This window comes from Vanessa atalanta, chromosome 22 (genome assembly GCF_905147765.1).
Source record: "Vanessa atalanta chromosome 22, ilVanAtal1.2, whole genome shotgun sequence".
Lineage (NCBI taxonomy): Eukaryota > Metazoa > Arthropoda > Insecta > Lepidoptera > Nymphalidae > Vanessa > Vanessa atalanta.
In genome coordinates this window covers 5,272,479-5,299,839 of record NC_061892.1, presented here as the reverse complement: position 1 = coordinate 5,299,839, position 27,361 = coordinate 5,272,479, and the positions used below count along the sequence as shown (strand labels likewise).

General features: G+C 31.6%; 1 protein-coding gene and 1 non-coding gene across 2 annotated transcripts in view; both read right to left on the bottom strand.

The window, feature by feature from the left end:
• Window positions 1–3,225: 3,225 nt before the first annotated feature.
• LOC125072650 (slit homolog 3 protein) overlaps window positions 3,226–27,361 on the bottom strand; it is a 97,160-nt gene continuing 73,024 nt past the window's right edge. Inside the window, exons 3-17 of the mRNA XM_047683297.1 lie at window positions 26,992–27,208; window positions 25,827–25,945; window positions 24,559–24,702; window positions 22,496–22,643; window positions 21,492–21,620; window positions 20,615–20,806; window positions 19,296–19,654; window positions 18,027–18,229; window positions 17,135–17,284; window positions 16,754–17,018; window position 14,304; window positions 13,626–13,694; window positions 9,605–9,693; window positions 8,107–8,167; window positions 3,226–3,356 (exon numbers count right to left, since the gene is read on the bottom strand). Of these exons, the coding sequence (XP_047539253.1) occupies window positions 3,226–3,356; window positions 8,107–8,167; window positions 9,605–9,693; window positions 13,626–13,694; window position 14,304; window positions 16,754–17,018; window positions 17,135–17,284; window positions 18,027–18,229; window positions 19,296–19,654; window positions 20,615–20,806; window positions 21,492–21,620; window positions 22,496–22,643; window positions 24,559–24,702; window positions 25,827–25,945; window positions 26,992–27,208 (2,277 nt within the window). The remainder of the gene's footprint in view (window positions 3,357–8,106; window positions 8,168–9,604; window positions 9,694–13,625; window positions 13,695–14,303; window positions 14,305–16,753; window positions 17,019–17,134; window positions 17,285–18,026; window positions 18,230–19,295; window positions 19,655–20,614; window positions 20,807–21,491; window positions 21,621–22,495; window positions 22,644–24,558; window positions 24,703–25,826; window positions 25,946–26,991; window positions 27,209–27,361) is intronic.
• Trnam-cau lies at window positions 24,972–25,044 on the bottom strand. Its single transcript has one exon. It is a non-coding gene; the product is annotated as a tRNA-Met (tRNA).

The following is a 27,361-nucleotide window of genomic DNA, read 5'->3' as shown; positions in this document are numbered from 1 at the left end:
ATATTAGTCTACGGAACTGTTAAACGGTATGCGCCAGGTTACACAAACAAGTTAATGACTCAGCCTTACCACACTAAAGTTTGTGAAATTTATAACAATTTAATTACGTATTTTGTTACTACGCTCCTTCTTTATGTTCTGTGTTTAAATTTCAAATTTAGATAAAACTTCACAATTTAGTCTCAGTAACATTTAGAAGAACATTTACATATAATATACATATGTGTGAGTTCGTGGATGTTTCGTTTGCTTCGTGTGACGTGTTCGAAATGACGAAACAGACTTTTCTTAAGCGATGTCTTCCTAAACGATCCGTTCAAAGCCGATTTTCGTCGATCTTAATATTAAATAGAAGTATTTTTCATAACGAAAGGATAGATAGAAAAAAATAGTTTATAAGTAATAGGTATAAAACCTAGACCCAGAATATATATAATAAAATAATCATTGAATGTTGCTTTACAAATTATTTTATTAGTAGTAGATAGTGCCGGTTACTGTACGGCCTGTAAATGCCTTACCGCTGAGCTAAGAGCTCTCCCTTTGAGGGGAAGTTTTGGGGCTAATTCATGTGGCAGATTCATATCCTATACATGCAGGTTCCCTTACGATATTTTCCATCTAAGCCGAGCATGAGCTGATTTATAAAAATATATTTGTGTAATCTGTAAAATGATGCAATTTTTTTATTATTATTTGTTTCGATATCGTGTAAACGGGCTTTAGATAATACATTTTATTAGACAAACCGTACTTACGGACGTGACCTTGCATGATTTCACTTACATCTAAATTTTGCAAGATTTAATGGTGCTCCTACTCTTCGTGGAAAATTAAATATAACGTTAAATAATGTTAGCACTGAAGTAGCTCCTCGCTAGTATTTTATTATTTATAGTTTGATATATATTGATGACCTCCGTGGTCGAGTAGTGTGTACACCGGTTTTCATGGGTACGTCACTCCGAGGTCCCGGGTTCGGTTCCCGGCCGAGTCGATGTTGAAAAAGTTCATTAGTTTTCTATGTTGTCTTGGGTCTGGGTGTATGTGGTACCGTCGTTACTTCTAATTTTCCATGAGACTTCTATTTACCACGCAATATCTAATAATGGGTCTTCTCGGCTAACATGCATTTATATGCCATTTAATGCGATGCCATAATAATAATATAGAATCAATATTGAGCCTTAACAATTATATATTTTAAACTATTCTGCTTATTTTAACATTCAACAACAATTAAATTATAACTTCAAATAAAAAACAAAGAACTATGTTTGAAGGCTATTTTAGCTGGCTTTGAATCGAAGGAAAAATATCATCATAAAAAAATTCACACAGCTGTTATTATTGTAGTAACAAAGAAATAAGAAAAAATGTTTAATGAAAGTAATTTACAGAGTAAAACAATTTATCGTTAGAAAAGCAATATTATCATGCAATTTTATTATTATTGAAAATGAGAATCATTTAATGAAACATTATTAAGTTTAAAGAATGAAGTTTTCTAGTTTCCAAGGAATTTTTCAATATTCTGCCTTTGAACAATTTTCAGAGTCATAAGAGCGTGTCTTCCAGTAGTTTACGGGTTTAATATAGACGTTCCATTGTAAGGTAAATCACTTAGCGAAGTTCTATTGGGTATAATTATAGTTTTTGGTCGTATTCAACGAATAATTTCAGCCAGATTCTGATTAAATAGAATAGCACTCCCGGATTAAATGCACTAGTTCCGTTGTTTTAAATTAGTATTGTCTTAATATTTATTATAAAGATTTCAATAAGAATATGTAATTTTTCAATAAATGGGTAAAAATAATATGAAATACTTCAAAGTTTTGGCTACGGCATTTTCATTTTCTTTATTTAAAATAGGTAGGCAGGCTGGCAAATTTGTCCAAAACTATGGTCTCTAAGAAATGTTTAATATATTTGTTTTGCATTAACAGTCTGTTAATTTCTCACTTCTGGTATAAGGCCTCCTCTCCTTTTTGAGGAGAAGGTTTGGAGTATATTCCACCAAGCTGCGTGTTGATGGATACACATGTGGCAGAATTTTCGAAAAATTTCGTTGAAATTAGACACATGCAGGTTTCCTCACGATGTTTTCCTTCACCGCCGAGCACGAGATGAGTTATAAACACAAATTAAGCACATAAAAATTCAGTAATGCTCGCCTGAGTTTGAACCCGCAATCATCGGTTGGGATGCACGCGTTATAACCACTTGGCTGGCATATTTATAACAATTCACAACTAACCTTGGGATCTAGGATGCTTAGTCCCATGTGCCTGATATACTGACATACAATTACAATATAAAATTGTTATTGTTGTTTGTTGTAATATTAATTATTAAGAAGAAATTGTGAAATAAATACATTAAAACTATTTCGCTTTATGGATATTAGTATAATATATTGAAATATTTTTAGTAACAAGAACGCTTTAGTTCATAGTTATCTTTCAAACCAGTTATAAAACCTACTTTTGTATAATTATAATTAAATATTATTGCTATTTTAAATAATTTAATTACTAACAAATTAATAGTCGAAGGTAAATGGATATTATTAATTATTATATATACAATAATAAAAAAATATATTTACAAAAAGTTACTTCTTTATTAGACTTAACTATGCATATCTTTGTAACTAAATTAACAGTAAATTACAGCTACAACTGATTTAACCTTACGGATCTAAGGAATTTATCATAAGGCTTAAATGATAGTCTTAAACTAGACTCTTTAGTTGTTCTCTTAAATCTATCTGGAGACGCCCTAGGATACTGCCAGTCTGGGCATCTGAAAAGATAAATTGTAAGATAAAATAAACTTATCTTTATAAAATTAAAGTATTTTTAATATTAATCCCTTGTCCATTAATTTAAAGTGGTCCAATGTTGCTTTATAAATTATACATAAAATTCTCTTATTGGCTTGTATAATTGTCCTGTTGGTCTAGTGGCTTTTAAGGCCGCAGATTTACCTTTACATTCTGGGTGCAGATTACGAGTCAAGTCCATAAAAAAGTTACTTGGTTTTTCTTTCGATACATTTTATCAGTAGCAGACGTAGTCTGTAAGTTTACACTCCCATACCTCGAAAATCACGTAAAGCGTTGATCTTGTGCTCAAAGTAATTTGTATGTGTCACACGAGACCACTCGTCTGAATAAAGTTTTTTATGACAGTTATTCGATAAAATAAATGATGGTAATATTTACTTCTGAATATCAGGTAGCCGCTGTCCCTTACACCTCGCTTCCCATTTCGACCAATACTTGAAACCTTCTTCTTCGAACACTTGGGATGCGCACAAGCAGTCATCTTTGATGTCGTCGTCTAAAAGAGCTGAAAACATATTTTGAAAATATAGTAAAAGTATAAACCTTTTATAAAATATCATTAATTAAATGTTTATTTCAATATTTTCTCCTAAAACATTAGAAACACTCTGAAAATATCCTCATTTCACTGTTCTAAGACCTCTATTTCTTATGAGAAGATCGTTTAAAGCTTAATACATGATATTTATCTATTTCTCTATTTCTCTCTTGCTATGTTAATTCACATAAACATCTATAACATATAAATATATTGAAAAACAATAAAAAGGGCTTTAAAATGATTATATATATAAAATGTAATAAAAAAATTGATATAAACTGATTATTGTCTCAAAAGTGAGCTAGCTAAGTTGAATGAACATTGTTTAGATGTTGTTAGCCAGCGGGACAATCTTCTTGAGATTGTGACCTCATTTAAAGAGTGTAGCAATGAACATGAAAGAGCTTTGAGTCGCATTTCAGAACTGGAAGTAAGTCTTACTAATGCCCGAAAATTAGAAATAGAACTAGAACAAATTAAAACAATCCAGAAATGTGATGCGACTGAAAGGTTGTATCATGAGTTAGTTACACATGCCTCTGACTCCAATACCACCTTGCAGGAGTCTGAAGCTAATCATACCTATATGAATTCACATAAAAAGATAAAAAAATACATAAAATTAAATAAATTCATTAAAAAAACAAAAAAAATAATTAGTAATACTTATAAATATCAATATGTATACAAAATGAGAAAAGACCGGTCACATTTAATTAATAAAGTAAAATCATGTAATAATAAGTTGCAAAATAATAAATTGATATATGACAATAACATTGAACATCTGCAACTAGAAATTTCTAGCCTCCAGAGATCTTTAGAATTTGTGAATAAAAAATATGACTTGGCTCAAAAACAGATAGAGGAACATATACATGCAGCCAACAATCTTCTTGAGCTATGCACCTCTAACTTGGAAAAATTTGAATCGTTATCAAAGGAATCCATGTGTAACTGTTTGAATACTCAAGAAGATGAGTTGGCCTCTGCTAACACTAATATTAACACAGTGTCCCAACCTCTCAAGTTGAGTCAATGTTCACCAGGGTTCCACAACCACAATAAACTGGGGTTAGAAATAAATATAAATAAAAATGTTAAAAATGTTATAGTAGTATCTGACAAGTTAGGTCAGGGCTTTGGCTCAATACTAAAAAATGAGATAAAAAATGTAGTCAATACATGCTCACCCGGGGCAACCTATCAGTACCAAATAAATAAGATAAGTTCTATGCATCTGGATTCCAATAATATAGTTGTATTAATGCATGGAGACAGCTTGTCTCTGAACAAAAATAATCTAATTAAGGATATAAAATTATTATGTGAAATTCAAAATCAAAAGAAATGCAAATTTATAATTAGTACATTTCCATATTCATATACCTTGACAGATGCACAGAATTTACATATTTATGACTTAAATGTATCTTTATACAATTTGACCCGACATTGTAGCAATGATTTTATGTTATTTGACATTAATAAATTCATATATAGATTTAAGTTGACAGAGGGTACTATGTACCTACCAATAAAATCGAGAAGACAAATTGGTAACCTAATAGCTTACAATATCAATAATTATTTTATGCCTAATGTTACCAAGGATCATATGCATAATAAAAATAACAATTTAATTTATATTAACACTGATAAAAGTAATTTAAATTGAATTTTAAGACAAAAGAGATAGTCTCTGGCTCAAGTATTATTAATACTAATATTAATTTACCTAATAGTAATTTAACCTTGGATAAATTCCTAAATCTTAAAATTAGAAATAATCAAAACAATAATAATAGTAAACTTGTAAACCTGGTGCACCAAAACATTCAAGGAATGACAGGAAAAGATTTAGAAATTGAGTTATTCATAAACAGTAATGCCATTGATATTTTATGTATAACAGAACATTGGCTTGTAAATTATCAGTTTATGTTTAACTTTAGTGGTCACCAGATGGCTAGTATGTTCAATAGAAAAAAAGCTATACGTGGTGGCTCATTAATACTTATTAACAAAAATCTAAAATTTAAAGAACGTAAGGATGTTGTGAGCCTTTCTATTGAGCAGACTATTGAAATAGCCTGTGCAGAGCTTGAGCATGTCATTGTTGTATGCGTATACAGACCTCCTAGCGGGTTATATGAAGCATTTGAGAAAATATTGGAAAGTGCATTATTGAAATTATCTGGATCGAGTAAATATATTTTTATTTGTGGTGACTTCAACATAAATTTATTAGAAAACTGTAGCACAAGTATTAGATTCAGATCATTATTATATTCATATAACCTCATTAACTTATTCTTAGAGCCAACTAGAATCACTGAATCCACTGGAACATGTATTGACAACATATTTACCAACTGTGTACCTAATCATAAATGTATTATAAATATGTTAAGTTCTGATCATTGTGGACAGTTGGCTTCATTTAATTCGCAAATAAATAACAATGCTAAGGATTTAAAACAGACATTTGTTCCAATCAATTTGTATCGAATTGAGAAGTTCAGAAGTAATATCATGGCAAAGCTCTCATATTTACAATTAAATGATAATTCTAATGAGCTTTATAACAATTTTTTTAAATTAATTAAAACAGAATTTAATGCCATATTTACTTCCAAGACAGTCTATTCTAGGAATTTTCTTAAATTTAATGATTGGGCGACTGTCGGAATTCACAAGAGTAGGCAGAGGTTGTATGAACTTTATAGTGAAAGATCATACAACCGGTCTTTTTCATTTATCAGTTATGTTAGTGCCTACTCTAAACTATTCAAACGTGTATGTCATACAGCTAAATCATTGCATATAAAAAAAAAATTATTGAGGCACCTGATAAAATTAAAATGACATGGAAAATTATTAATTGTGAAACTGGAAGAGTCAAAAATAACATCTCCGACTTTAGCTTATCTATTGACAACAATTTATTTTCCTCAGATCGGGATGTTGCAACTGTTTTTGAAAATTTTTTTGCTGACATTCCATTTTCGACAACTAACTCATTAAATTCCTCTCCTACCGTTGCTGAATCATTATTAAAAAACCATGTGGAAGAATGTAATATTAGCTTTAAATTTAATACAGTAAGTGTAAGTGATGTAATAAGTTCCTTCAGATCACTAGATATTAAGAAAACGGCCGATCTGTGGGGGATCTCTGTCAAGGTAGTCAATTCAATAATTGATGTAATCGCACCCTACCTTGTCACTATATTTAATAAATGTGTCCTTAGTGGCGTGTTTCCTGACCTCATGAAACATAGTAGAGTATTACCAATATTTAAATCAGGTAGTACATCAGACCCCAACAACTATAGGCCCATCTCTGTATTACCAACTCTTAGCAAGATCTTTGAAAAGTTATTACTAAATCAAATGCTAGTACATTTTAACAATAACAAGTTGCTACACAAGAAACAATTTGGATTTACAAGGGGTCGCTCGACAACTGACGCTGGTGTTGAGCTCGTTAAAAATATTTACAGGGCCTGGGAGGAGTCACAGGATGCCTTAGGGATATTTTGTGATTTATCTAAGGCCTTTGATTGTGTGCAACACGAAACTTTGGTCAGGAAGCTACGTCATTATGGAATTAGGGACACTGCACTCAGTCTTCTGATTTCGTATCTGAGCAATCGCATTCAGAGGGTTGATGTAAATGGAAAGAGATCTCCCGGGTCTCCAGTTACTGTGGGGGTCCCTCAAGGATCAATTCTTGGACCATTTCTCTTCCTTGTTTATATAAATGACCTGCCACATCTCCTAGGTGATAAACTCGAGATAGTATTGTTTGCTGATGATACTTCTTTAATTTTTAAAATAAAAAGACGTCTTTCAATATATGACGATGTGAACAATACTCTCTCTGAAATAGTAAATTGGTTTAGTGTTAATAATTTAATGTTAAATAGTAAAAAGACTAAATGTATTAAGTTCACTACTCCCAATGTAAGATGTGTCAAAACGAGTTCGTTAAGAGGTAAATTTAAAGAAATTAAAATAATGACTGTCGCTTCTCAATTTGTTTTTGATAATGTTATGTATGTACGCAAAAACATAAATGATTTTCCCAGAAATTGTGACGTACATTCTATTAACACAAGGAACAAGAATAAACTTGTTACTCCAAGTACCCGATTACACAGGGTTAGTAACTCTTTTTTGGGGCAATGTATACGTTTTTACAACAGGATCCCAGAAAACGTTCAAAATTATTCAATTATAAAATTCAAAAGAGTCGTTAAAGAGCGTTTGTGTGCTAAAGGATATTACAACACTAATGACTTTTTAGTTGACTGCACACCTTGGGAATGAAATGATCGCCTCCAGGCTGTTTCAAACAACTAATATATACTTATCATTGTACCTACATGGAAAATGGTTAAAAAAAATGAAAAAAAATATATCCCGCTGAGTTTCTTTCGCCGGTTCTTCTCAGGTCCGAGGTGCTAAATTCCGAACCGGTGGTAGATTTTTGACAATCAATAAGCAAGTGCAAACACTTCTATATTGAATAAAGATTTTTGACTTTGACTTTGACATTATTTTAGAGATAAGTATTTTAATAATATTTTCAAAATTAAATTATATTTTAATCCAAAATAAATACGCAACTATTGTTTACTATATAATTCAAAATTCAATATCAAAACTCTGAGGTCAACGAGATTTTATGCATACTTTTTGTCACTAACCTTCACAGGCGATGTTGCATTTACCACCTTTACGGCCTTCTTTACACCATTCGCTTCCTATCTAAAACAAAAAAAAAAAATACAAAATTAAGAAAATAATGTATCTTATGTGAAATTAGCGAAATAATTTGTACCCCGTGAGCAAATCTAAAAGCTACTCAACAAAGTACTGAAATTAATTGATCTATGACCTTGAAAATACTTTGACTAAAGCAACAGTGAGCCTCGGTAATACGACGAACTATTTTTAAGGTGGTGTCAGATTACCAATTTTATCTAAATACAGAGTTTTGCTACCATCCTTTTATAGCCTGCATACTTATTAATATAATTGTATTTAACTAACATGATTGTATTTTTAGATGTTGAAAAAGAGTAACTACTGAGTTTCTTGCCGGTTCTTCTCTGTAGAATCTACATTCCGAACCGGTGGTAGCTTTACTTTAAATAGTTTGTTAAATGACAATTCAAAAGTGCTTGTAAAAGCCTACTTGAATAAAATATATTTTGATTTAGATTTTATAGCCAGGCTTATTATGAAAAGGCAACCATGCTATATGTTTAACCGAATACTTCAAATTTGGTCATGTCGGATTACAACACGGGCCGGATTAAACAAGGGCTGAAGATTACGGAGGATGTCTACAAACGCCTACAAAACCACAATGTTCTATTACAATCAGATTCGTTATTTATATCCAGTGTTACCACAGGCAAAAGGAACATAACATCTTAGTTCCCAATGTTGGTATCTTTGACGTTGCTAGAAATCATAATTAATTTTATAATCGCGAAAATGAGTGCGTTTGTGATACAACCGATCATCATGAAAGTTCGTATATACGTTTTCAGAATCAAATAAAAAAAGGTAAATTCTTCATTCCTCGTATGGACAAGCTTTTGGAATTTTTATTTCACGATATAAGTATCGTGAAATAAAAACTGACAAATTTTGAAATGAAATGAAATGAAAACCCATAAAACCTGCTTGGATAAGTCCAAGCAGGTTTTATGGGCATACGTTATGTGGCAGAATATCATATGACTTACAGGTTTCCTTGTGGCTTTACCAGTGGAGTATAAGCATTAGCATTAGCATGTTTTTTAAAAAAAAAAAAAAAAAGTATAAGATGAACTATAAACACACATTGGACTTGATCCCGTGATCTTTAGATAATATAGAAAATTATATTCTAGTCACTAGCCTCAGCTCTTAATTTTTTTGAATTTAGAAACAAAATCGAATCTTTTGTTATTCCTAGTTAAACAAAAGCACATATATATTGCCTACCAATATCAAACATATTGCCTAGCAAAGGTTACTTCTCCAAAGAATTGGACTTTGAACTGTTTTCACTTTTGTGGTATGGTGCGCTCGACGCCGTCTTTTTAACAAGGAGAGGCCTCTGCCACCACTAAAATATAAGTAACGCAGTCCGTATTCGTAATATGAATAGGCTATTAAGTGAGTAATATTACCACTTTAAAGAATACTTACTTGGAATAGTCCATAATACTGCTTCCGCGGCGTCTTAACTACATGGGCTGCTGTGTTCTTATCACTCTCCTGTTCTACTAAGCAAACCCCTGGAAAAAAACCAGTTTGTAAACGATCACAGCTCCGCAAACTTATCCCATATTTAGAGAAGACATTCTAACAACTCAACGGATCATGATAACCTATTGTATACACATTATCAAGGGATACAAAAAGGAAGAAAGGAACCTGCTCCATACCCATCATATGCTGACAAGGCCGCGGGGCGAGTGTAGTATTTAATCATGTATTAAATAAATCTTACATTCTAAACTTTATTTATTAAATACGTTCAAGATACACATAATTTCGAATACTATCTTATCGTTTTGTTTACATTAATTATGTCTGTTCGCTAATTGGTTGTGTATATTTACGCGTCTTATGATTAATTACAAATTATAACGAGCCATACAGCAACTGCGTTCGTGATATGCTTGAACATATAATTATGTAACATTTTCAGATCCCGTTCTAATTAAATAAATATGTCATAAAAAATAAAGTAAAAACAAGGAATATCATTTCAATGGCATACAAAATTAATATGGCAGCAATCGTGCTGACATTTATTAAGGAGTTTCGTTCTTTCCAAATGTCATCAGATCTTTACGAAATTTAAATGGGTCCATTTTGAAATAAAGCTCTTTCGAACAAAAAAAAGAATTTGGAGCTATGCCCGAACATATTCTGCTTATTTGAAGTCAGTTAATAATAGTACATAATAGTTTGATCGTCCGTACTAGGTTTTTCTATTTTGCATTTATCATTACAAGTATATGTTTTTTGTTTAAATGTAGTTATATCACAGTATAGTATTATGTGTGTGAATGATTCAACTCGTATACATTGGGAGCAGAATAATTAGATCGTCTACTGAATTTTTTGTGCGTCACGATAATTCGTGATTATAAACAAGTAATCGAGGTTTTGTTTTAATAATTCATTAAAATTAAAATGTATTTGTAAATCGATGTTACAAAAAACATCTTAATTTTTTGTCGGATAATCTGAGCCCTCCAAAATATGTATCTAAATTTTATTTGTAATGTTTCTTCTTAATTTAGTTTAGGAGAGAGACTGAAAGCATTAGAATTTGGTTCGATAGAAACTATTATGTTATTATATATAACCTTTGAAAACTTGATTGTAAGTCTACTAAAAGTAATTTTTAGGCGACTTCATTATATCAATTAAAGAGGTTCTCATGTCGGTTGTAATTTGTTTTAAGTTTGTAGAGGTCCGTCATATATGAACCTATTTAGATTTTTTTCTTTAATTTGGTTATACTGCCCGTTTGGTCGCATGTAAATTAGAATTGTATCTATTATTTAATTCATAACTTGTCGTTTTTTTGCGTTAAAATTTCATTTTATTTCACAACTAGTAAATTTCCCACAGATATGGCCTCCGCTCCTTTTGAGGAAAAAAATTTGAGCTTATTCAACCACGCTGCTCTGACGCAGGTTTGTGACAAATTGTCATTCGACACACGCAGGTTTCATCACGATGATTAATCATTCATAAAAAATTCTACTTGGTAAATATCACCAGTAGTTTTGTATTTATTTTAAAAATTAATTTAAAAAAAAATCAGGCAAAATATGATGTGTCTCTAAGTATGGATAGGTGAAAGATGGACTTTTATACAAATCTAAACAAAGCTTGGGAATAACAGCAGTGTTTGCCAATATAGTACGCGAACTCACACATAGAAAAACACACATTTCAGAACGTATACTAATAATGTATACTAATATTATGTTGCTGAAGTAGCTCTGCTGCTACCTCTTTGAACCGCTGAACCGATTTCGATGAAATTTTGTTATGGACATAGTTTAAGTCATGAGAAGAGACATGGGCTACTTTTTGATTATCCCCTCGAGGAGTTAAAAGAGGGGATTTATCTGCCTCAGGTAAAGTTTTATAAATTACGCGCGGGTATAGTCGCATGTTCAGCGAGTATTATCTAAGCGAAAGTAGCGGTCTTTGTTACCTCATCACAAATGAATTTCAGCCCCAATCTTAATTCAATTTACTAATGAGGTTGTCTATGAAATAATAAATAAATGAAGATACATATATCTTTCATCAACGATCAATATCGATATCAACATATTATTACTGACTATGTATATAATATAGGTATATTAGGTATATATAAAAAATAAAAAAATAAGAAGCTGATAGTATTTTGTGAAAATCACGTACTATCTGTAATGCAGTATTACCTTTGTTTTGTAATGGAAATGTTGTGCCTACATCCCGAACTATTCCCTAAAGTGGATCCCTGAACTAAGATTTTTTCTCGTTTTATAAGAAGAGCCCTTTATAAATGAAATTCATATTCAGAAATCAAAGTAGAACACGCTAGCGTTGTCGTATGTACAAATTATAATCCAATTTAAATTTTACGTTTTCATGGAAACAGATGAATATTTTAAATATACTATTTTAGTATATAACAGTAACGATTGTATAACATTAAAAAAAAAGAAACAAATTATAATTTGAGTTTAATTATAAAAACAATGACCTTACTTAACATAGAAGATTATAAACAATCGAAAATGTATGCGTTTTATTGTAAGTAAAATGCTCACAATATTCAACAGTTTACGTCTTGTTTATTTTGCGATAATAGCCGTTAACATCTCTAAAACTTAGACTCAAAATGATATTTTTGCTAATTTCTCGATCGGAACATACGACCTTTTTTTACAATAATAGCGAAGCGTCACAACATACAAAGGCTATATATATTATAAGTCCATTAAAGTTTAAGATAAGAAAGAAATAACCTTCGAAGAAATATCAATATTACGTAAATGATAAACTCTTATTAACGGAAACGATAATTGAGTTGTATTTTTTTTGTAAGAGTAGCACACTGAGTCACCTAATGGTAAGTGGTGTAATGAGCGGTACGAGTACCAATCCAGTCTTGCATAAAGTTCTACTGGGTACTAATCATCAAGTAAAATTAAATATCAGACTAAATTTTTCTTTCTAAAATATTTATATTACGTAAATAGTAAATTCCAAATTCGTTAAATGATTGAATGCTGATCTCACAAGCCACTTTATATGAGGAAATGTCAACAGCTGATGTCTTATTTAATAGTTTCATTTGTAACCAGTTCGTATGTGACTAAAACGAATTAGGTTGCAGACTAATAGTAGTGTAAAATTACAAAAACAAAGTTTATTTTTTTATACAAAACTGATTTTTAAGTATCCAGTGACTCATTGGTTTCAACACTTTAATTTTAACCGATGATTTAATTTGCTTGATTTGTGTTTATAGTTCATCTCGTGCTGGAGTGAAGGAAAACATAAATCATGTGTATCCCGTATTAGAGCAGCTTGTTGTACTTGCTCCACACAAGCTCTGTACCATATTCTCAAAAACGAAAGATGTTCCTTTTTAAATATAAATAATAATGTCGATTATCGAATGAAGATTGAATAAAAGATATTGAAATCAAACGTCACGAATTAAACGATTAAGGAAAACGTCGTCAAGGTTTAAAAAATCATAAATATTTAGATTATAATATACAAGTATGATCTTTGCATGTTAAATAAAAAAATGAACAGGAATTTACTTCGCGACACAATAATTGCATGCAACCACTCACTATTCGGAATTCACAAATAACCTTCAAACGAAATAAGTGTTTTATTTAATTTAAAGACAATGATATTATCACGTTTAAATATCAAAACAAACCAAACCTACAAATGTATCAACAAGATAATATATAAATATTTTCCTCGTTTCGAACGTAAATTTAAAAAAAATACATTTCATTTCCTCACGAACATTTTATCAACGAAGCATAAATATAAATACAATACAGATTCGGAACCCACGCGTTCATAGTTACATTATACAATGCAACAATTACAATACAATGGACCGGCAAACAATAAAACACACTTCATCACACGTTAGCATAAATCAACAGAAATAACTCACAATTAGTAAGGAAAGTCTTCGGAAAATTATTTTTCAACAACTCGCGAGTTAACGAACATCGTGTGAATACTTTACAATTTATTAATGAAAATGATAATAGAATTATAACAAAAACACTAAAAACACGTCTGCTCGCCATGGCGGTCATTTAACAACTAGTTAATTATGATCCAGTACAATATATTTAAATGCGCAGACGCACCTATTGACATTTGACATCGATTTCGGGAAATCCATTTTGTAAATTATCCCTATCGGAGCATGATAAGACAGTTTTTAAATGCTTTTAAATTACACCAGTAACGTTTTCCACATGGGATGTCATTTAGGTATTAGTTAACGGAAGTCGAATAAAACAAACAAACACATTGACACTATAAATACTACACTACACACACTATGCTAAAATATTTATAAAAACAAAAAAAAATTATCCGTCGAGATGTACGATAGATGTGAAACATCGAAAGTAATGATCATTGAAATGAATGATCTCTTTTTTTATGGCATTGGTTGGCGGACGAGCATATGGGCCACCTGATGGTAAGTGTTCACCACGGCCCATAGCCAAAGGCGCTGTAAGAAATATTAACCATTCCTTACATCAACTATGCGCCACCAACCTTGGGAACTAAGATGTTATGTCCCTTGTGCCTGTGATTACACTGGCTCACTCACCCTTCAAACCGGAACACAACAATACTGAGTACTGTTATTTGGCGGTAGAATATTTGATGAGTGGGTGGTACCTACCCAGACGGGCTTGCACAAAGCCCTACCACCAAGTAAATGATCACTAAAAAACACTAAATAAATAATGAATAAAGTAAATTAAAACATAGTTTCGTTAATATATTAAATATATTTCTATAATAATTATAATAAGGGACGTGTTAGCATAAGAGCGTCACGCCGTATGCCGTCACGACAATTGATCTGACCCCGCGAGGCGAACCAACAGATATTTCACATCAAAATGAAATGAATACAAATGTAACAGTGTCATTAAAATTCAACACAAACAATACAAAATAGAGACACTCAAAGAGACGCGGCCTCGAAACGTATTTGGAAAATTTGAAATAAAAAAAAGATATATTCGTTAATTTTTTATTAAGAAAAAGTCTGCAATTCATAAATTATTATTTACACAATTATTTACTAATTAAAGCGGAACCAAAGTTCTTTAAAAAATTTACAAAACGCAAATAATAATAAAAAATAATAATATTACAATACAAATAATCCACTTAACACTTGTTAAAATCTTCTATCTAAAACTTTAAATAACAAGGAAAAAATCTTTAGTGACTTTGACTAATCTTGCTAAAAAAAAGCAAAAAATCAGACGCCATGCCAAAAACTCAGGCGTTTTTGAAATCATTTCTCTAGTATTCCATTAATCATATGAATTTTTAGAGAAAATAATTTGAATTTCTAACGAAAGCTAAGATTTCTTCTAGATAAGATAATTTGTTTTGATACAATAAACTTTATTAAAAATTGATACAATATTAAGCAGAATCAATCTTGTACGATATTAAAAATCTATGTGTTTTTATTCAAATTAACGTTTACGTTCAATCTTACAATTATTTAAGACAGTTTAACATTACAATGCATGGAAAAAATTGGCATACAATTATGTGAATGTTATTATGCAACAGTCGATTATAAAGAACCTTTTTCTTGACATAGCATCTTCGCCACTTTACCTATACACACAAGCCTCGTGTTAATACATTAGTATATAAAATTATTTTAATATTAATCTTCATAGAAGAAATAATTAAGTGTTAATTCATATAATAAAATAACAATATTTAATTGGAATTCTTATTACGTGCTATTATTTATTCATCAATATGAAATATAAAAATAGTTTTAGTACATTATTAATTAAAACTTCATGAAAAAGTAAATGACCTTTTGATTTGGATTTTACTATGAAGTTGTAGTAAAATATCACATAGAAAATATAGAATTCTCATATTGACATTTCATAAAAGTTTTGTTTTCGTGGAAAGTATCTATTTTATATATTGCCTATCTATCTTCCGGTGAAAAGTTGTCTCTAACACCCATAAACATTGGAGATGTAAGAAATATTAACCATTCCTTAGATCACTAATGCGATACCAACCGTGGGAGCTAAGATGTTATGCCCCTAGTGCCTGTAGTTATACTAACTCACCTTTCAAACCGGAACACAATAGTGCGCTCCTACCCAAATGGGGCTTGCGCAAAGTACGATCACCGAGTAAAATAATCTATTAATTATTCAGTATTAATATAAACCAATCAGTCATTTTTGACACTAACTTAATAGTAAGAAATTATATCGACTTTATATTAATTACTTAGAAACATAATTAACTGGCTTATCGTGGAATTGAATGTTTATAAACATTACTTATAATCAATAAAATATTCCCGGAATCTACCGTAATATGATACATACTCCTCGATATACTTATAAATTATTATTTACGCAGTTAATTCAAAATGCATTATTGAAACGCTTTATTATATAAATAAAAAAAAAATACTTATAATACATAAATATTATTTGTGAGACAATATTCATTGCGTGTTAGACACAGAGTATTATAAATTTAGAACGCATTAAAAGACTAGGGAAAATATTCCGAAATATTAAATTAAAAAAACACTTATCTATAATGCACATTCGAGTAACCAAAATAAAACTGAAATGTGCGTTAATATAAGAGTATATTACAGAAGGATTTCATACAATAAATTACAACCGTGACTAATATTTTGTAGTTAACAGGTGACTTTGTCACGCTTTCAAAGTATCGTTACCATCAAACCTTGGAAGTCGCAGTAAGCATGACGTAACTGGCTCTTAGATTTTCTTCCGGTGCGGGTTCACTTCTGAAACATCTGTGAGCTGGAAATTCTGCTGGTTTCTTTAACATTTTCCTCACGAACCAAACCAATCCTATAACAATAATCATCAACCCCAATGCAACACCAACTAAAGCCGTATTAAGATTCTTAAATCCAGACTTCATTTCTAAAGTTCCAACTGGTTCCAGCAATTGTGGCACGATGCAAATTGGATGCATTTCGCTGATCTTGAACTTCGATATTGACGCGCAAACTTTGTAAGGACCTCGAATAAACCCTTCCATAGATACTTCTAAGGTTTCCTGACATGGTGTATCTTTTTGCGCTACCAACGACCCTCTAGACAAGACTGCTAAAATTACATAACAGTTATGCAAGGGCAAGAATCTGGTGTCAGGTGTTGACACTCTTTGGGATCTTGGTAAAACATACTGCGGTTTTGAAAGCGGCATTCCCATAACAGAAACTAAGACGGTGAGAAGTCCTTCACTCGTGACGTTTGATCGGACTTCTGAGACTCTAAAAGAATGATAGATGCAATTAATATTCAAGAAAATCATTTCATCATAGTTGGTATATTATCAAAAAGCTTATTAAGGAAAACAATATTCTATAACATTAAATCTGTAATTTACCTCAAAACTTCTCGATCTGGAACAGTAATTGGCAAAGGTCTGACAGTAACATACGCAGCTCGTTGTCTTACTAGCTGTGGAGCTCCACAACCCAAAACAAGAGCCATGGGAACATCATTGCCATCCATCTCTTCTAATGCTATACAGAATCTGTAAAGAAAATGTACTATTGCAAAAACAAACACTGTGTCAATTTTTTAACAGAAGTAAAGTTAGGGCCGTGGAAGAGATGATAATGACTTCTTCTTAAGAGAAGGCGTTTTCATCTTGGACCTATTCTGTGGCACTGTTTCAGCAATCCGATACATCTAGAAGATCTCTAATAATTTCCTTCACCGTCAATCTCAAATTTAAAATATATAAATATTTTGGTCTCGTATTTATAAAATCAATTTATAATATTATTTTTATATACCCATATCAACCATATTATATTTTTATTAATATAAGTCACAAAATTAAATTTCGTTAATATAAGTCACAGTAATATGTTGCATGTTTTTATTACCTTCGATAATTCTTCGAGATAAAAATACAATCTTACACACTAACGCATAACGAGGTTTATTAATTTCATCGAATTTTTAACATTTTTTAGCAATAACATGAATATTAAATTATTTATAGCGAGTTTATCTGATCATAGAATTACCGCAAGTACCGCACACTGCTAACCTTACAAGAGGTTATCGAGTGACGTTCATAAGGCTTAATATCAGCAATCATAATTACTTTTGACAACTAGATAATCAATCTCAATAATTTTTAGGATTATACAAAATAATCATACTATATTGTAATCGTTTATAGCTAAGAACAGATATTAAATAGGAATATTTTTTTTGTCCAATAAGAACTTATTACATATGATTTCTACAACAATGTAACTTACGTATATTTTTCTATAGGATCAATCTTCAGGCCTCTTAAAATTATATTCGCAGGTGAAGCTCTGTGGCAAGCAACATGCTTAGGAAGTCCACCGCTCTTGGATGCTGTCACACCGGTACACCTATATCGCCGCGTGGAAGGTGGTTCCATTGTCCAGGATAAGTGTACTTCCTCGTCATCGTACCAAGAATCTATAAGTTGTACCTAACAAAAATTATAGATTCAATTATTTTTTGTTTAATCTAGCTTTTCGATGTACGATACAGTTAAATTGAATGTCTTTAAATATGATCTCGATTATAAAAAGAAAATTTATAATCATATTTGTTTAGTCAAATAATTTCTAAACAATTAAATTACTCTCAGATATTAAATATGAGTTATTAAATTATAATATAAAGTAAGTGATTCCGCAATATTGATTTAATGAAATATTTCCGAAGAAAAACGTGAACGCGAAGTTTTATTAAACTCCTTCCGATCTATTCTCTTCAAGAAATTTTCTCAGACGATGCAAAGTGCCCTCCTTCATTGGTACCTAACCAATGCTTCATCATAATATTAAAATATGGCATTGGATATTCCGCACACAACCTCGACAGGAATGACTTTCTATCACGATATTAAAATTCGATAAAGTTATCAAAGAATAAATAAAAAAAAGAATATTTCGAAGTACGCATAAACAATAATTTGAATAAATTTATTTTTAAAGGTGTTTTTACAGATTTGTTTTATTTAAACTCATTTTATATAACATATGTATATGAATTTGTTTAAATGTAATTTCGTCACTTATGACTAATTTTGAGACTCAAGGCAGATCAACCAATTACAAATTATAGTGCACAAATGTGAACGCAAACACAGGTGCGTCCTCTATCTGGTTTGCGCATTGCTCTCATAATCCGATGATACGGCAAATCCAACAAGAGTTCCGAGACAGGACGTTGAGGCTTACGTGTTTTTCGAGGCACGGGAGTGTATACACTTCAGACCAAAAAACTCGTCGATTCTTCTAGATCGAAAAATTCTCAGTAATCGTTCTAGTACTAGTAGAATCTTTCGATCTAGAAATATTAAAATAACTTTTTATTGGCCCGACCTGGGGTTTGAACCCAGATCCTAATGGATCTCATATCTCTCAACTCATTGACTGCCTCGTTGGTGTCGTGCCTAGATATAACGCAACTTATTATTACTTTGATAAAGATATTTAATACTAATTAAAGAGATCGTGTTGTAAGAACACAAAAATTCAGATTATTACCTTAGACTTCGAGATAGGCAAGTCTTCTTCGGCCGGAACTTCCAATTCTTCATCATAAATATCATCATCTAATCCATCAGGCTTATCTCCATACATATCTACAGGATCATCTTTGTCTTGATCGTCAATTGTATTCTCAATAACTTTGTTATAATAAAAATTATCTTCATCAATAACCTTCGTATCGACATGTTCATCGTCGCAAAGTTTGTTTTTCGATAGTCGAGAAATTAATGCTCCCTCTAAATGAGGTGGCGTGGCACAAACGGCTGCTGATTTATCTGATTGAGGCAGGTTTTTTGCCTCCCGCAACCACCTCGCAAAGCCAGCCATTAAGCAATCGCAATTAAGTGGATTATCTGCAAAAGAGAACGAATTTATCTTTATGAGTTCGTGAGTATAAATGGGTTGGAATTAAAATTAACGACAATCAAACAATTGTTCTTTGTTACTTTTATCTCCTTTGTGAAAGCCGTGATTATCGAGGAAGTTTTTTGCGTTTTAACTTTTGACAATGCACATTGGATTTAATGAATATTTCCAACGACCGAAATTTTAATGTAAAGTATTGAGACTCTCGGTTAATACTTTAGTGAACGGATTTATCAATGGACACGCACCTCGAAAGGGTTAAAAGCCTTTGTCAATATATTTTCCAAGAGAACCATAAATAACATAGCGTCAAAATATTTTGCTCTAAAAGAAGAAAAAGCAACATAAAATTATTTTCTCATAAAAGTCTCATAAAGGAATAACCACGAACAGTGGAGTCACGCACAAAAGCTTTGGGTGGCGTTTCGACAGCCGAACAAAGAGGTTACAACGTCGCCCCACACAAAACGTCTGATGCTAAACAATACCCAAATATGGACATACGAGCAGTTAAATAATCATACCATATAGTGAAAATAATCCTAACACTTTTAATACAACTAAAAATAACCCAAAAAGCATACATTTTATCCATATCTAATTCCTATGATAAAGTTTTTAGTTCATATTGATTTTATTAATTATACATATATCTTTTGCACTTTTAGAAAGCATCAAAACGTATTGTGAGCTAAAATTAAAAGTTAAATCAGATTTAACATTTCTAGTTACAGTAAAGATAAATTACTTAAGTTCTCATATAAACGTGACTTGTATATGTATAATTCAATCACACAACTAAGACAAATTCAGAAACTGATTGGACTTCTTCTTAACAATGATAAAAAATAACTTTTAACAAAACGGGCCGCTCCGAAAGTCTCTTACTCGTTTTCCGTTACAACCGTGTGTGACTCCCTAACTGCATGTCATCGTATCGCCATTACCTTCAATAGTAAACCGACGCAAGTCCTTGTGCTGTACAAGAGCTCCGTCTTCAATCATTGATATATCGTTATCATGGAGCAGAAGATCTGTGAGATGATTGAGAGCCTTCAAAGGTTCCGCTGAGAGAGACCGGAGGAAGTTGTGTGACAGATCTAAGTGCGCCAAGTTTGTTAATTGTGCTAATGATGCTCCTAAAGAAAAAAGACGAAAATGTTAGTAACAATTATATTTGCAGCTTAGAAAGAAATTTAATGGACGAGATTCTTAAAAATTATAATCTAATTGAAAATATTTTTTATTAAAGTAGGTTCTTACAAGCACATGAATAGTAATCTAATCCCGTAGATTTATTAAAGTAAAGCTACCACTGCGACGTGATAGATATAATAAGCATTTTTTAATTCAGCACTCTAACATGAGTGTAATGATGAATAAGAAATATTTTTATTTAATATATAAAAAAAACGCAAAGATTAATAAACACAAAGGTAGTTCTAGAACAATAATTCAAATATAGAATAAATATAAAGTAAAAATCTCTGCTGAAATTCTTTTCCTTTTGTTCCCAGATTTCTACCTTTTTGTAACGGAAATTGAAACGTCAGTGACTTCGTTCGACAAAGAACTTTCACAATGGACGTTATCCCGCACCGGATCTAATCAAATTTGGCACTTCTAATCCTACATTACGATTGTTAAATTAAAAATAATATTTTTTTTCTTAAAGTCAATAAAATGTATTCCTGCTAAACAAAAATACAAGCAATCAAAACACCATACTAATTAATTATTATTTTTAATGTTCGATTTTCAAACTACATATCTGATATCTGATAGATGTATATATTCTTAAGTAATAGAGTATCGTAATCTCACCTGAGACGGCTACAATCTCATTATGAGAAAGGTCCAGGTGTGACAGATTAGAGAGATGCTTGAAAGCGTAGTCTTCTAACACGTCGATCTGATTGTTGTGAAGATTTAAATGGGTGAGATTTGTAAGACCTATAATAATAAACAGTCAGTTACAACTACAGATTAAAAATACTTATTATAATACAAATACAAAGTCAATTTTATCAGCATTTAACAAAGATAAAATGACATTTATTTTTTTTAATTTCCGGTTGGTTTGGAATATTTTTTTAAGAATTTAGAATTCATTTTTAATAATCCTAATTCCATCATTTGTATTTTCAATTTCGAATAATCCTTTTATCTCTCGGATTATGTATTAAGCTTTGAAGTAAGAACAATAATAGTTTAATGGGTCATGATTGAACTCATGGCTTTCACATTTCTCATCTCTAGGTATACCATTGAGCTATAGGTATATATAACATTAGTTAATTTGACCCAATGACCCAAAAATGGAAAATATATAAGACTGCTAACACTGCTTTACATATTTCACATCCCACCAATTGAGATATTTTGACACCAATATAAATATTTTGACTATCAGTAAATTAGTATATTGCAATTATAAATATAATTACAATAGCAGAATTCTCGTCTCGAGTACGATACAATGGTATTACAGCTAAGGTGCGTACCTATGTTGTCGGTTACAATCACGTGAATTTATAGTCGATATATTATTTCATAGCTTCACATCGGTCAATTTAGATTACATCTTAATAAGGCCCCATGTGTTGCTGGCAAATATGATCGACAAATGAATCCAACCAACCACCAAGCTAACATCATATATGTACAAAATACATCGTTATTAAAATGTAAAATACTTTTTTGTCAAAGTTGGCAAAGATTTTTGGTAGTATTTACTTAAGATTATTTCACCAATCAGAAGCTCACTTTGACCTGTGATCGATCGGTATCAAACACTCTCGGTATAATTTAAAATATTTGGGATTTACCTGCCAAAGCCCCTCGTCGAATGCTCGCAAAGGTGTTATCGGACAAGTGAAGGGTTTCCAAAATGCTGAGAGCCGGAACCGTGGTCGGTCCAACCGGTCCTTCTAGTGCGTTACTTGAAACGTCGAGTTCCTTTAAAAAATGCGCCTCCTATATACAAACAAACATGATTAAAATATGTAGATTGATTGAAGAGTGACGAAGTTAAATTAAAACTAACGACGAATAAAATCAACTTTAAATTATTTGTAGAAATATTTTAGAAGATAACATTTATAATAACGAGGTTCATTGCTAAGCACACAAGGACATTAATTGAAGATAGTTATTGTAGTTTATATGGTAATAATTCTTTGTCGAGTATTTCTTTTCGCCTTAATTACTTTTACTTGAATTTGTTTTGTTTTTATGGCTTATATAAATTCTTGGAGCTGATTAGTTAGTTTCTCATTTAAGTCTACGACAACTTGTGTCTGTGTTTTTATGATAATATGTGGAGAGTTCATTGGTTAGGTGTCTATCAATTTTTCTCAATCAAAAAAATTCCAATAAAGACAAAACATGTTTCCATTTTATCATAAGCAAAATTACACCTTGATTATTTATTGGTCTTTGTTAGTATTAGATGAAATTATGTAACGAATGCATAGAAACGAATCCTCTAGGATATAGACTTTAACGCCTGACTGCTCTCGCACCGTCTCGCCTCTATTCAACGCATTGCAAGACTCATCCATTATTCAAAGACACCACATGTAGTATGATTAGCTTTGAGCGACTGAAGATGGTATTTTGACCACTTGGAATACAATTGTGGACTTCGAGAATATTATGATTCATCCATAATATATTCATAATAGTATCATAGATTACGGTTTCCTTGAAGTGTTATAATTTATTTATATTCAGCGACCAGGAAAGGACAATTAAAATAGTCTAAGGCAGATTTTCAAATTGGCGAGCAGATGGTAAGTCGTCACCATCGGTCCATAGACAATGCGCCACTAACCATGGAAACTAAGATGTTAAAGGGCTCCAACCTCAGGTGATAAAAAATTTATTGCCTTTTCTATCGAAAAATGCTCAGTAACAGCAGTGTTCACTCCCGTGCCTCGGAAAGCACGTAAAGCCGTGCTCGTGAAATCTTTCCGACTGTGTTGAATTCACCGTCCCATCGGATAATAAAAGAGACTATTTAAGAGTTATTTTTTTAAAAGGCCGATATTTTAATTTAGAGCCCTCGTGTTTGAATCCATACGTCTGAAATTTTCAAGTTGTTCCGTATATGCACAGCTTAGAATATATATATTAAAATTATCTTATATATAACTATATCCTATTATTGAGCAACGCCTCTTCAGTGTTTAATGTAATTAATGCCAAGCTAATCCCTAACGCTGTATATTGGAAAACGTACTGACTAATATCTAAGTATTTCTGAGCCTATACCTAGAATGTCTGACTATCATTACTACAATTATAGAATTTTCGAATTATGCAATCATATAATTTTAACAATACTAGAAGTATTAAATAATGACTTTGTTTTACATGGCTTAATCTTATCATGTGGTGGCTGTTACGCAAGTAAGCTGCATGGACTTATATACCGATCACAATTATTATATGTGTATATTTTTCTAGTATAATATGAAGAAATAAAAATTAAATTTTAAACGAAGAATTTTTGCAAACTCGAAGCTATCTTTGTAAAAACAGAAAATTTCATATCCGTATGAATAAGTCTGCCTTTTTTTTTTTTTTCGCTGGAAAAACGCGTTACGCGTTTCCCCCACGTGGAAGTGGGGGGGTATGTGGGACTCGCCGGTGCCCAAGATGTTAGCGGCACACCGGAATACCCACTAAAAAACCAGCGGTACCCTCTCCGTCTCATCGGTAGGCGCCACGGGATCGCTAATGAATAAGTCTACCTATCCCATCCCCTATACTTCAAATGATCCATATTATCTTCTATAAATAGAGTTACAATGACACATAATTACGATATAAAACTACAAAATTATTTAGATACGATAGATCCTTATGAACAGAAGTTGTGTAATACCTTCAAGGCATTCAGAGCGGACACTTTTAGTAAATTGCCACGAAGCCGTAGCACAGACAGCTTAGATAAAGGCTCAAACGCGCCCGGTGATATACTCGTCAGCTGATTGTCACTCATGTCCAAGTATGTAAGATTTTGAATACCCTGTCAAGGAAAAAATATTAATTTTATTAAATTAATTATTTAATACATAACAGATTTAAATAAAATGATAAAAATTTAATTATGAATTTGCCCTTCAATTATAGCTTTATACTATATTATTATTTTTTGATAAGTCTGTAGTCAGGCTTTGGAAATATATATACAGTCTCTATTGAAATAATAAAATTTGACGACTATTTGACCATCAAATTTATAACGACATTTATATAGTAAAATTGCATTAAAAAATATATAACGATTAAAAAGTATGCCCCGGGTGAGGATCGAACTCACGACCTTAAGATTATGAGACTTACGCGCTGCCTACTGCGCTACCGAGGCTATGTATATTCTGGCTAAAAGTACCTGTACTTCTTAAAAGGTAAACAGTTAATCTTAACGAAAATAATATTAATTTTATGGATACTATTATAAGCATTTAAATAATATGATCAAATTCTCTCGAACGAACCATATAGAAACTTGACAATATTTTTATTATGTTATTTGATTTCTGACAGATATTACGCACTTAAGTGCAGGTAAATAATTCAACACAAATTATAAATAATACTTTAAGTTAAATCCTGTGAAACATTATTTTGCCAGTTATATAATTTTTTATAACTTAATCATGTATATTTTATGTACTACCACACTATTTCATAGGATTCAATACTAATTTATTTCATTTGTTTTTAGTCCTCTTATAATCGAAACTGGCTTAAGTACTTGTCAATCAATCAAATAATTAAAATATTCTTCATGCAAGAATGTTAATAGTAGCACTTTTGAATCGTAATGGTACAGTTTTGTTATTACATTATCACTTTACAACACTAGTATTTTACGCAAAATTACTTTTATTGAAATCATACCGTGATATGTAAAAAACTAAATACTACTGAGAAAGTCAAATAGATTAACTATTGCAAACTTCAGTTTAGTAATCGCGATATGGTGGAAATTCACTTGTCATATCATGTTTGCGTATTTGCATTTAATTGTGCAAACACAGCAATGTGCAAGGGACCTGTTTGATTTGCTTTATATACAATTATGGCAAATAACGTAAATTTAAAATTGAATGTATTAATAATTTTGATAACAATGAGTAATTTTACCTTGAACGAATTGGAATCCAGGATGTGTATTTTGTTATTGGAAAGATCCAATCGATCCAAAAATGTGAGGTATGATAACGCTTCAGTCGGCACTGATGGCAGTTGATTGTTAGGTAAACCTGTTATTAAACTTATATTATTAAATAAAAAATATATAACGTGATGTCCAGTGGATGAGAAACATCAAAATCGATGGTTTTTGTAAGAATTTATTAAGAATAACATATAGCAAAGAATTTAGTAGAATGGCGGCGAAGAGGAAGAATAATGGCATTCGTAAGTAGACGAGTAAATGGGCCGTCTCATAGAAAGTGGTCACCACCGCCCATAGACAATGGCGCTGTAAGAAATATTAACCATTCCTTACATCGCCAATGCTCCACCAACCTCGGGAACTAAGAGGTTATGTCCCTTGTGCCTGTAATTACACTGGCTCACTTACCCTTCAAATCGGAACACATCAATACTGGGTACTGCTGTTTGGACAATATCTAATGATCGTTCCTACCTAGATGGGCTAGCACATAGCCCTATCACCAAGTAAAAGATCTTTCACATAAAGAAAAAGAGACTTATCTAGTAACATTTTATATACTAAAAATAAATCCAATGACAAAACATTAACCAAGTATATTTTTTTTTCAAACACTAATTCTGATTTATTTCTGTACAAAAAGTAGAACAAGTTTGGAAAGTAAGCTAACCACGTGTACATTGTTAATGCTGCTAACCTTCGCATCTATTATTCTCGTAATTACACTGATCACTTACCCTAGTTACTAAAACGACATTTAAAACATTACTGTTTAACAGGTTAACTGATTGGAGAATGGTGCCTTGTCTCTCGTATATTATCAATAGATATTATAGTATTGCTGTGTTACGTGTTTTAGAGCGAGTAAGTCAGTAACTACAGGCATAATGGACAAAACATCTAGGTTCTCAAGTTTGGTGGCGCATTGGCGATGTAAGGAATCATAAGGTTAATATTTCTTACAGCGCCAATGTGTGTGGGTGTTGGTGACAAATTACTATCAGTTTGCCCATTTGTCCGATCGCCTAACTATACCATAAAAAAATATAACTATTATACATAGGTACCTACATAATTGAACTCTTTTCAAATTTACTCTAGCAAAAAGATAAAAAATAACGGATACATTACCTAAAGCAAGTATCGTCGTAGATATGCTACTGAAGGCGCCTTGCTGCACTCGCTTTATGTCACCAGATGATATGACCAGACCATGTAGACCGACACCAGCCAGTTCCGCTATTGAAGCTGAAGACAGCGATGTTACCCCACGGAGAGCACAGTCCAATAATGATACAGCACTATTCTTGTTTCTTGCTCTTTGCTCGCGAAGATGGCGGCCAATTATCTGATAACAAACATTTCAATAAAAATATATAATTATTTTTTATTAACTTTATCATAACTTAAAAAAAATTAAAGACATCACATCATAGTGCCCACGAACTATTTTAGGCTTCATTTAATGACGGATTTATTAAAAACTATATACAGGTATAAG